The following is a 12830-nucleotide window of genomic DNA, read 5'->3' as shown; positions in this document are numbered from 1 at the left end:
CTCTCTATATCGACGGAACTCTCTGTATCGATGGGGAACTCTCTATATCGACGGAACTCTCTGTATCGACGGGGAACTCTCTGTATCGACGGAACTCTCTGTAGCGACGGGGAACTCTCTGTAGCGACGGGGAACTCTCTGTAGCGACGGGGAACTCTCTGTAGCGACGGGGAACTCTCTGTAGCGACGGGGAACTCTCTGTAGCGACGGGGAACTCTCTGTAGCGACGGGGAACTCTCTGTAGCGACGGGGAACTCTCTGTAGCGACGGGGAACTCTCTCTATCGACGGGGAACTCTCTGTAGCGACGGGGAACTCTCTCTATCGACGGGGAACTCTCTGTAGCGACGGGGAACTCTCTGTAGCGACGGGGAACTCTCTGTAGCGACGGGGAACTCTCTGTAGCGACGGGGAACTCTCTCTATCGACGGGGAACTCTCTCTATCGACGGGGAACTCTCTGTAGCGACGGGGAACTCTCTGTAGCGACGGGGAACTCTCTGTATTGACAGGGAACTCTCTGTAGCGACGGGGAACTCTCTGTATCAACAGACAATGCTCCAGTCCGACGTACAAATCGTTTATAAATACAGTGAAACCCTACAGCTCCAGTGCAGATATCTCGGGAACACCACAAGTCCCATCTTGCCTACATGAGAACATCCTCATTAACCCTACACTCTGTCTCCTATCGGGGAACCAATTCCATTTTTTAAAATTTAGAGTACCCAATTCATTTTTTACAATTAAGGGGCAATTTAACGTGGCCAATCCACCTACTCTGCACATCTTTGGGTTGTGGGGGCAAAACCAACGCAAACACAGGGATAATGTGCAAACTCCACAAGGACAGTGACCCAGAGCCGGGATCGAACCTGAGACCTCAGCGCCGTGAGGCAGCAGTGCTAACCCACTGCGCCACCGTGCTGCCCTGACCTGGGAACCAATTCCTGATCCAAACCAACAGGCTGCCTCCAATTCTATCCATTCTCATTTTTGAGTTCAGTTTCCTAAATGGAAATTTGTAGAATGTCTTCTGGAAGTCCACATAAATAACATTCTAAGACATTCCTTTATTTACCATAACATTTACTTCCTCAAAATAATTTGAACGGTTCACCGGACATGAGTTACAAATCCACTCGCTCTCTCTGATCAAATTATATAGTTCTGTCGCTCTGTCCTTAATAACAAATTCCAGTAACTGCTTCATAATTGACCTTTGGATACCAGGCGCCTCATTTCCCAGTTTCCCTTTTCTGGTTCAGCTGAAGTTTATGGAGTCTGATTATGGATATGTAAGGCGGGTTTTTGGAGAGTTGGAATAATTGAGTGTGGAGGTAATAGAGACAGAGGAGATGGTTGATGTGATAGGTGGAGGGAGATGACGGTGGGGAGCCGGGGTGCTCTGGCTGCGTCTAGCCGGGGCGCTCTGGCTGTGTCTAGCCGGGGCGCTCTGGCTGTGTCTAGCCGGGGCGCTCTGGCTGTGTCTAGCCGGGGCGCTCTGGCTGTGTCTAGCCGGGGCGCTCTGGCTGTGTCTAGCCGGGGCGCTCTGGCTGTGTCTAGCCGGGGCGCTCTGGCTGTGTCTAGCCGGGGCGCTCTGGCTGTGTCTAGCCGGGGCGCTCCGGGCTGCGTCTGGCCGGGGCGCTCCGGGCTGCGTCTGGCCGGGGCGCTCCGGGCTGCGTCTGGCCGGGGCGCTCCGGGCTGCGTCTGGCCGGGGCGCTCCGGGCTGCGTCTGGCCGGGGCGCTCCGGGCTGCGTCTGGCCGGGGCGCTCCGGGCTGCGTCTGGCCGGGGCGCTCCGGGCTGCGTCTGGCCGGGGCGCTCCGGCTGCGTCTGGCCGGGGCGCTCCGGGCTGCGTCTGGCCGGGGCGCTCCGGGCTGCGTCTGGCCGGGGCGCTCCGGCTGCGTCTGGCCGGGGCGCTCCGGCTGCGTCTGGCCGGGGCGCTCCGGGCTGCGTCTAGCCGGGGCGCTCGGGCTGCGTCTAGCCGGGGCGCTCGGGCTGCGTCTAGCTGGGGCGCTCGGGCTGCGTCTAGCCGGGGCGCTCGGGCTGCGTCTAGCCGGGGCGCTCCGGTCTGCGTCTAGCTGGGGGGCGGCACGCTCTGGCTGTGGTCTAATCATTTGTCTTGTTGCAGGAGGTGAGTGTCAAGAGTGATCGTATTACTCAGCTGGAGCAGGAGAAGTCAGCTCTCATCAAACAGCTCTTTACTGCTCGATCACGCAACCATCACGAAAGCAGCCAGCTCGACTCCACTTTCATCTGACACCCCAAATTCTGTCTGGGTATGGGCTTCCGCCAAGAGAGCTGCCTGACTGACACTCCTGAGCTACAATCGTCCTCACTCACTCCAGCTTCAGCTAGTCCGGATGGACTGAGAGCAGCCGGCACTTTACAGGCAAGTCCCCCTCCTCACTGTCAGTCCACACCTGGACTGGGCCTTCTGTACAAGGCCAGCAAAGCTGAACCCCACATTTGGTTTGACAGGGTACAAGGAGGTTCTGGCTGTCCATGGTACAGGAGAGGAATGGAGATTGGCTGTGATCCAATCCCTCTCTCTTTCGCTCTGTGTCTTTGTGAAGCCCAGACATTGTTTACACGCACATTTCTGAATGTCTCCACATTGTAGCCTCTCTCTACCTCTCTCTACCTCTACCTCTCTCTCTCTCTCTCTCTCTCTGAGGCAGGTGGTCACAACACTGCCGCGATACACTCCCCCATTTTGAGTTTACATTTTGTTATTGTTGTTAGAAAAGGTACTGGACGAAACCTCCATCTCCTCATTGGTTGGAGAGACTTCAGGTGGAGATCCCATTGTAATGATCATCTGATTGATAATAAAGTTCCCCTTCCTATCTCTGTGTGTTTGTCAGTATAAAGTACTCAGTGGAAACGCGCTGCTTCCAGCTTTGGTGCCAGAGGTGCCTGGATTCATGTTCCTGTCAGGTCTGGAATGTCAGAATCCAGATTGAATCAAGTGCAGTAACGAGAGAACTTTGCCCTGTGGTGGGGCAATGCCCAGGGTGTGCGGCTCTGTGGAGAGGGCAGTGGTGTGGGTGTCAGGGTGACCTTGTAGGAGGGGGCAGGGCTGTGGAAGCTCCGAGGAGGGGGGGGGACAAATTGTCTGGGATATTTGGAACAGCAGAGGGATGTCAGGGTCTCCGGGAGAAGTGGTGTTTTATTATTGTAGGAACTAATTGTTATGAGAATGTTGATTGTGTGGTGGTGTGAACACACTGTCACATTGTAATTGTGCTGTGTCGATGCGTCAGTCACACAGAGAACTGCAAGAAATGCACCTGATGAAGCTCCAGATTTTGAGTCCAAAGTGTGATTGTTTCAAACTTATGGGAATGAGAAGACACCACATGGTGGCAGTGGGGCCGTCTGTCAGTTTAAAAACCCAACAATTTAAACCAACTGCTGAATTGGATCGAAAAATCAACTCAAAAGAAATAAACTTTTTTGCAGAAATAGTGAAAACAAAATGGAACCCTGCAGTGATAAACCACCACTTCGGTTCCTCGTGAAGTGAAAGACTAGCGATGCTGTACAGCCGTTTGAGATGTTTAAACAAAAGTGCAGACTGACATTCAGTAGTTTTCTAAAAGGCTCCAGTGCAGAGAAAAGGGTCAGCTGCATCTTTCTGTGGGCAGGAGAGAAAAGGGTTAAATTAGTTTAACTGCAGGTGAGTGAGAATGATGGTGACAACCATCTTGAAAAGAGAGCGAGAGGAGCCGGAGATTTAAAAGAGCGCAGGAGGATGCCTGACCTGTCCTGGAGTAAGCACACACTGCGCCTGGCCAGAGTGGAGTAAGACATACTGCACCTTGCCAGAGTGGAGTAAGCACACACTGCGCCTGGCCAGAGTGGAGTAAGACATACTGCACCTTGCCAGAGTGGAGTAAGACATACTGTGCCTGGCCAGAGTGGAGTAAGACATACTGCGCCCGGCCAGAGTGGAGTAAGCACACACTGCGCCTGGCCAGAGTGGAGTAAGCACACACTGCCCCCTGCTGGAGTGGAGTAAGCACACACTGCGCCTGGCCAGAGTGGAGTAAGACATACTGTGCCTGGCCAGAGTGGAGTAAGACATACTGCGCCCGGTCAGAGTGGAGTAAGCACACACTGCCCCCTGCTGGAGTGGAGTAAGCACACACTGCGCCTGGCCAGAGTGGAGTAAGACATACTGCGCCTTGCCGGAGTGGAGTAAGACATACTGCGCCTGGCCAGAGTGGAGTAAGACACACTGCCCCCTGCTGGAGTGGAGTAAGCACACACTGCCCCCTGCTGGAGTGGAGTAAGCACACACTGCCCCCTGCTGGAGTGGAGGAAGCACACACTGCCCCCGAATGGAGTGGAGTAAGCACACACTATCCCCTAATGGAGTGGAGTAAGCACACACACTGCCCCCTGCTGGGGTGGAGTAAGCACACACTGCCCCCTGCTGGAGTGGAGTAAGCACACACTGCCCCCTAATGGAGTGGAGTAAGCACACACTGCCCCCTAATGGAGTGGAGTAAGCACACACTGCCCCCTAATGGAGTGGAGTAAGCACACACTGCCCCCTGCTGGAGTGGAGTAAGCACACACTGCCCCCTGCTGGAGTGGAGTAAGCACACACTGCCCCCTAATGGAGTGGAGTAAGCAGACACTGTCCCCTAATGGAGTGGAGTAAGCACACACCACACACTGCCCCCTGCTGGAGTGGAGTAAGCACACACTGGCCCGTGCTGGAGTGGAGTAAGCACACACTGCCCCCCCCCCCCCCCCTGCTGGGGTGGAGTAAGCACACACTGCCCCCTGCTGGAGTGGCGTAAGCACACACCGCCCCCTGCTGGAGTGGAGTAAGCACATATTGCCCCCTGCTGGAGTGGAGTAAGCACACACTGGCCCGTGCTGGAGTGCAGTAAGCACACACTGCCCCCTGCTGGAGTGCAGTAAGCACACACGGCCCCTTGCTGGAGTGGAGTAAGCACACACTGCCCCCTAATGGAGTGGAGTAAGCAGACACTGTCCCCTAATGGAGTGGAGTAAGCACACACTGCCCCCTGCTGGAGTGGCGTAAGCACACACCGCCCCCTGCTGGAGTGGAGTAAGCACATATTGCCCCCTGCTGGAGTGGAGTAAGCACACACTGGCCCGTGCTGGAGTGCAGTAAGCACACACTGCCCCCTGCTGGAGTGCAGTAAGCACACACGGCCCCTTGCTGGAGTGGAGTAAGCGCACACGGCCCCTTGCTGGAGTGGAGTAAGCACACACTGCCCCCTGCTGGAGTGGAGTAAGCACACACTGCCCCCTGCTGGAGTGCAGTAAGCACACACAGCCCCTTGCTGGAGTGGAGTAAGCACACACTGCCCCCTGCTGGAGTGGAGTAAGCACACACTGCCCCCTGCTGGAGTGCAGTAAGCACACATGGCCACTTGCTGGAGTGGAGTAAGCACACACTGCCCCTTGTTGGAGTGGAGAAAGCGCACACTGCCCTGTGCTGGAGTGGAGGAAGCACACACTGCCCCGTGCTGGAGTGCAGTAAGCACACACTGCCCTGTGCTGGAGTGGAGTAAGCACACACTGCCCCCTGCTGGAGTGCAGTAAGCACACACTGCCCCTTGCTGGAGTGGAGTAAGCACACACTGCCCCCTGCTGGAGTGGAGTAAGCACATATTGCCCTGCCTGGAATGGAGTAAGCACACACTGCCCCCTGTTGGAGCAGTGCAAGAATAGGCTGACCTCTGCTGGAGTGGAGGAAGCACACATTCTGGACACCAGCAGGATGTAGTGTATTGTTCACCAGCTCCAGCAGGAGGCAATCTGCTATTCCTCCCACTCGAGCTGGAGGGGGCAGCATAATGTTACTCCACTCCATTAGAGTATGGTGTTATTCCACTCCTGCAATGTGGAGTGTGTGGTTAATCTACACTAGCTGGGGGCAGAGTGATGCTACTCTGTAGCTGAATGTGGGCACTGTGATGTTCCCCACTCCAGCAGAGAGCAGGTATTGTTGCTCCACTCCAACTGGGTTATTGCGTCTTTACTCCACTCCAGCAGGGGCCATGTGACGTTGCTTCACTCCAGCAGGGGGCAATGTGATGTTACGATGGGAGCAGTCTGTCTCAACTCCATACCAAGTGGGTTAAATGTATTATTAATCCGCTCCAGCAGAGGTCAGAGTAATGTTACTCTGCTTCAGCATGGATGTGTCTTGGTATCTGCTTCGACAGATGGCAATGATTTGTTACTCCACTCAGCCGAATGCAGTATGTTGTTACTCTGCACAGTAGACAGCAGTGTATTGGTTACTCTGCTCTAGCAGCGGGCATTGTAATGTTATTCTATTCCAGCAGGGGCTAGTATGATTTTACGGAATCATTAGAATCATAGAATTTATAGTGCAGAAGGAGGCCATTCGGCCCATCAAGTCTGCACTGGCCCTTCGAAAGAGCACTCTACCTAAGCCCACACCTCCACCCTATCCCAGTAACCCCACCCAACCTTTTTGGACACTAAGGGCAATTTAGCATGGCCAATCCACCTAACCTGCACATCTTTGGATTGTGGGAGGAAACCGGAGTATCCAGAGGAAACCCACGCACACACGGGGAGGATGTGCAGACTCCGCACAGACAGTGACCCAAGCTGGAATCGAACCTGGGACCCTGGAGCTGTGAAGCAACTGTGCTAACCACTGTGCCCCCACAAATGCTTCGCTACAAAGAGTTTTTAAAACCAGCATATTAGCTAGATATCACTAAGCAGCAACAAAAGTAAAAATAAGTTTTCCACTCGCATCACTAGTGTTTCTTTGAATATAAAAATAACAAATTTATTTTTCTAAACGGCAACATGATCCCTTATAGTTTTCTCTGGATGCTACAGATGTGACCCGAGCATGTAAGGTACCTAATTGATAATTCAAACTGCACCTCTGCCCTGCTATCTAATGGTTTGTTTTTAAACCAATAGCGTCAAAATGCCACTTTTCTTTGCAAAATATCACCCCACTGCCATGTGAAAGTTGGTCCTTCCCTCACCTGTTATCCCTTCCATAAAATTTAAACCAATTTCCTGAATCAGATGCAATATTATCACATTTCACCTGCACCTTGTGAACCCGCTAGACAAAAAAAAATCACTTGTGGGAGTGGTTAACGACCCCCCCCCCCCCCCCCCCCCCCCCCACACACACACACACACACACACACACCCGAACAGTAATCACATGGTAGGACAGGGTATGAAAGAAGAAATAAAGGGAGCCTGCCAGAAAGAGGGGGGGGGGGGGGGCAGCACGGTGGTTAGCATTGTCGCCTATGGCGCTCAGGATCCGGGTTCGAATCCCAGCCCTGGGTCACTGTCCGTGTGGAGTTTGCACATTCTCCCCGTGTCTGCGTGGGTTTTGCCGCACAACCCAAAAATGAGCAGGTTGGGTGGATTGACCACGCTAAATTGCCCCTTAATTGGAAAAAATAATTGGGTACTCTAAATTTATTTAAAAAAATAAAGGAAGGAAACCCACGCAGACACTGGGAAGACTCCAGACAGACAGTGACCCAAGGCCGGAATCAAACCCCGGTCCCTGGTGCTGTGAGGCAGCAGTGCTGCCCACTGTGGTACCATGCTGCCCTTAATTAATTGCTTAATTTCCAATTAATTAATATATTAATTTCCAATTAAGGGTCAATTTAGTGCGGCATGTAGCACAGTGGTTAGCACTGTTGCTTCACAGCCTCAGGGTCCCAGGTTTGATTCCCGTCTTGGGTCACTGCTTGTGCGGAGTCTACACATTCTCCCCATCACTCAGTGGGTTTCCTCCGGATGCTCCGGTTTCCGCCCACAAGTCCTGAAAGACGTGCTGTTAGTAATTTGGACATTCTGAATTCTCCCTCTGTGTACCCGAACAGGTGCCAGAATGTGGCGACTAGGGGCTTTTCACAGTAACTTCATTGCAGTGTTAATGTTAGCCTATTTGTGACAATAAAGATTATTATTATTACACTACACATCAGTGGGTTATGCGTGTGAGACCCACGCAGACATGAGGAGAATGTGCAAACTCCACACGGCCAGTGACCCGGGGCCAGGATCGAACCCATGTCCTCGGCGCCGTGAGGCAGCCGTGCTAGACGTGGATTAATTACTGACCTCATAGCGAAGAGACCCAGAGAGGTAGAAGTGATCCTAATATTTTACATTTAGATTGAGGGAGAGTAAAGTAGGTCTGAGACTCGTATCTTAAAACAAAAATAAGGGCAATTCTGAGGACATGAAAGCAGAGCTAGCGAAAGTGAACTAGCAAATGAGGCTGAGGGAAAGGTCAATAGTGGTACAATAGTAAATACTCTAAGGGATATTTTACAATACTCGGAAAAGAAAAATTCCAAGGGAGGAGCCACCACCAGTGGTTAACTGAAAAAGTTAAAGATAGGATCACATTGGCTGTTTTTGGAGCAGCAAAACTATCTATACTGGAATGGAGAAATAAATTCCTGCCCCCTGCTGGAGATAAGCAAGCACACACTGCCCCTGTTGGAGCAGGGTAAACACACACTGCCCCTGTTGGAGCAGGGTAAGCACACACTGCCCCTGTTGGAGCAGGGTAAGCACACACTGCCCCCTGTTGGAGCAGGGTAAGCACACACTGCCCCTGTTGGAGCAGGGTAAGCACACACTGCCCCTGTTGGAGCAGGGTAAGCACACACTGCCCCTGTTGGAGCAGGGTAAGCACACACTGCCCCCTGTTGGAGCAGGGTAAGCACACACTGCCCCTGTTGGAGCAGGGTAAGCACACACTGCCCCTGTTGGAGCAGGGTAAGCACACACTGCCCCCTGTTGGAGCAGGGTAAGCACACACTGCCCCTGTTGGAGCAGGGTAAGCACACACTGCCCCTGTTGGAGCAGGGTAAGCACACACTGCCCCCTGTTGGAGCAGGGTAAGCACACACTGCCCCTGTTGGAGCAGGGTGAGCACACACTGCCCCCTGCTGGAGCAGGGTGAGCACACACTGCCCCCTGCTGGAGATGAGCAAGCACACACTGCCCCTGTTGGAGTAGGGTAAGCACACACTGCACCCTGTTGGAGCAGGGTAAGCACACACTGCCCCCTGTTGGAGCAGGTTAAGCACACACTGCCCCCTGTTGGAGCAGGGTAAGCACACACTGCCTCCTGTTGGAGCAGAGTAAGCACACACTGCCCCCTGTTGGAGCAGGGTAAGCACACACTGCCTCCTGTTGGAGACCTGCCTGTCATAATATACATCCATGTATAAAATGGAGTGCAGACAGGCAGTGACACACAGGATGACCAGTAAGCACACAGAACACAGCAGCCAATCACCAGACAGGACATGACCACTATAAAGCCAGAGGGCACTAGTTTTCCCGCTCTCTCGGGATCCAGCCTCTGAGACAGTCAGAGCTCGTGAGCATAGCCAGTGCAAACACCATGTGGTAGTCAGTTAGTCTGGTCAGGCTAACCTCAGGTCTCCAGTCAAGTCAGCATAGTGTCAACCCAAAGTTGATCATGTAAAATAGTTAGATGTTAAATAAAATCGTGTTGCATCTCATCAAGTGTTGGAAGTCTGTCTCTCGCTATACTGCATCAAACGCAGTCCACATAGACCCAGCCTGCCCAACACATCATGGTACCAGGTAGTGATGCTGCAATTTGACGGACCTACCTTGAGTGAATCAGCGTTGACCAGCAAACAGCCATCCGGTGACATGGACAACGTCCGCCCTCCTCCGCAGCTCCGCATCGCCGACAACCACGGTGCAAATTGGAAGATCTTCAAACAGAAGTTCCAACTATATATCGAAGCCACCGACCTCAAGGCCGCATTGGAAGCCAGGAAGATCGCACTATTCCTCTCCACAGCCGGGGACCACGCCATCCACATCTACAACTCCCTTACATTCGCTGAAGGCGAAGACAAGACAAAATTTAAAACAGTCCTGCTGAAGTTCGACAGCCACTGCGACATTGAGGTGAATGAGAGCTTTGAACGGTACGTATTGCAGCAGAGGCTTCAGGGTAAGGCTGAACCATTTCAGTCCTTTCTGACCCATCTCCGCATCCTCGTGCAGTCATGTAACTATAACTCGACAGCTGATTCCATGATCTGGGATCAGATTGTTTTCGGGGTCGACTCCGATTCACTTCGCCAGCAGCTCCTGAAAATCAAGCAGCTCACCCTCACCATCGCCATCGAAACATGCGTTCTCCATGCTAACAACCGGTACCCCCACATCAGGGTGGCAGAAACGGCAAAGCTAGCCTCCCATGAGGCAGAACGGGTGCAGGCCATCGCACAAATGCAGGGCCTGAGTCTTGAGTGGCCATTTCACGCGCTTTTCCCGCGCTCCAGCGCATGCGCGCCACGACCGAGGGGGTGGCGAGAACGCCGACCAGCCTGCGCAGGTGCATACGTCATTTGACTGCACTGCGCATGCGCGTTGGCACACGGAAGGTGCTGACGTTGGTGTCATGATGTGTCCGAATTGTGGCTCCGCGATTTAAAGCGGCAATGTCCGGCAAAATCACGACGGTGTCTACAGTGTGGCAAGCTTGGCCACTACGCAGACCTTTGCAGATCTGCTCCACTGTCCAGCATCCAGCGATCCCAGACACGGTGCAGAAGCGTCCGTTTGATGCAGCAGGCCGTGCCAGACTCCGACCCCGACAGCCCAACAGATCCTGACGCCGAGTGCCTCAAATCCCCATTCCGGGTGGGCATCATGACGAAGCATGCGCTACCTTTCTCAAAGATGGTGAAACACTTCCCAATCCTGAACATTGATCCTGACGACGAGTGGTGTGCTATCCTTACAGTTAGCAAGGCTCGCATCCGTTTCAAGCTGGACACGGGCGCTTCAGCGAACCTCATATCGAAATCCGATCTCGACACCATCCGCGTCAGACCAAGCATTCTTCCACCGGCTTGCCAGCTACTTGACTACAATGGCAATGCCATAGCTGCCAGTGGCTCGTGTCAACGCACACTGGGCTAAATCGCTGGCTTTGAAAGCAGGCCAGCAGCACGGTTTAATTCCCGTACCAGCCTCCCCGAACAGGCGCCGGAATGTGGCAACTAGGGGCTTTTCACAGTAACTTCATTGAAGCCTACTTGTGACAATAAGCGATTTTCATTTTTCATTTCATTTCAACTCGGAGTATCCAATAGGTCACTTAAAGCGACGCTGTGATTTGAGATAGTAGGACCTGACAGAGCTTCCCTGCTCGGTGCTCGGGCCTGCAAACTCCTGAACCTGGTTTAGCAAGTCCACACCATGTCATCCTCACAGGCGACGGCCTCACCTGATGAAAACTTCCAGGCTCAAATTGATGACATCATAGTGCAATACCATAGCGTGTTCGAAGGTATGGGCACGCTCCCATACCGATACAAAATCCTACTGAAACCAAACGCCACCCCTGTGGTTCACACACCACGTCGGGTGCCGACACCCCTCAGGGGCCGCCTCAAGCAGCAGTTGCAAGACCTCCAGGACCAGGGCATCATATCAAAGGTCACAGAACCCACGGGCTGGGTTAGCTCCATGGTCTGCGTCAAGAAGCCGTCAGGGGAGCTTCGAATCTGTATCGCCCCCAAAAATTTAAACCGCAACATCATGAGGGAGCATTAGCCGATGCCAAAACGAGAAGAGTTAACCAGCGAGATGGCTCTTGCCAAATTCTTTACAAAGCTGGACGCCTCCAAGGGGTTCTGGCAAATACAGCTGGATGCATCCAGTCGCAAGCTGTGAACATTCAATACCCCATTGGTCGCTACTGCTGCAACCGAATGCCCTTTGGCATCATCTCTACCTCAGAGGTATTTCACCGCATCATGGAACAGATGATGGAGGGCATCGAGGGCGTGTGAGTGTACGTCGATGATGTCATAATCTGGTCCACAACTCCTCAAGAATACATTGATCACCTCAAGCGAGTTTTCCACAGGATCTACAAGCATAGCCTCCAACTCAACAGGGCCAAATGCTCATTCGGTCAATCAGAAATCAAATTCCTTGGCGACCACATCCCGCACCAAGGCGTGCAGCCAGATGCTCTCAAGGTTTCGGCGATCAACGCCTTGAAGATCCCAGAGGACAAGAAGGCGGTCCTCCACTTTCTAGGGATGGTCAACTTCCTTGGGAAGTTCATTCTGAACATGGCGTCCCACACTACAGCCCTCTGCCACCTCGCCAGAAAGTCGACGGAATTCCAGTGGCTGCCCGCTCATGAGAAAGAATGGCGTGAGCTGAGGGCAAAACTCATGAAAGCCCCGGTGCTGGCGTTTTTCGACCCCGCCAAGGAAACAAAAATATCCACTGACACGAACCAGAACGGTATTGGGGTGGTGCTCCTTCAATGGGATGACTCCTCCTCCTGGGCCCCAGTTGCGTATGTATCCAGAGCCATGACTCCCACGAAGTAACGGTACGCTCAGATTGAGAAGGAATGCCTGGACCTCCTAACGGGAATTGACAAGTTTCACGACTATGTATATGGCCCCCCTAAATTCACGATAGAGACAGACCACAGGCCATTGGTCCACATCATCCAAAAAGACCTCAGTGACATGACGTCACGGTTACAACGCATCCTTCTCAAGCTACGCCGCTACGATTTTGAACTGGTCTACACCCCAGGCAAAGAACTCATTGGTGCAGATGCACTTTCCAGGTCTATCACCACACCGTGTGAGCAAACTGACATTGTATGTCAAATCGACGCGTAGGGGCAATTCTGTGCCTCCAACTTTCCGGCCTCTGATGAGAGGGTCATTCAAATTTGTGAGGAAACGGCCAGGGATCCTCTGCTCCAGCGGGTGATGC

At 53.1% G+C, this 12830-nt stretch overlaps 1 protein-coding gene across 2 annotated transcripts in view; it reads left to right on the top strand.

Annotated features, from left to right (window-relative positions):
- Positions 1–2850, top strand: part of sapcd2 (suppressor APC domain containing 2) — a 31064-nt gene extending 28214 nt beyond the window's left edge. For both annotated transcript variants that reach the window (XM_038781751.1, XM_038781750.1), the window contains exon 7: positions 2131–2850. In XM_038781751.1, coding sequence (XP_038637679.1) covers positions 2131–2259 — 129 coding nt within the window. In that variant the 3' untranslated portion in view covers positions 2260–2850. The remainder of the gene's footprint in view (positions 1–2130) is intronic.
- The last annotated feature ends 9980 nt before the right edge of the window (positions 2851–12830 follow it).

The sequence above is a fragment of the Scyliorhinus canicula genome, chromosome 21, assembly GCF_902713615.1.
Source record: "Scyliorhinus canicula chromosome 21, sScyCan1.1, whole genome shotgun sequence".
Lineage (NCBI taxonomy): Eukaryota > Metazoa > Chordata > Chondrichthyes > Carcharhiniformes > Scyliorhinidae > Scyliorhinus > Scyliorhinus canicula.
This window is presented reverse-complemented; position numbering and strand designations above follow the sequence as displayed.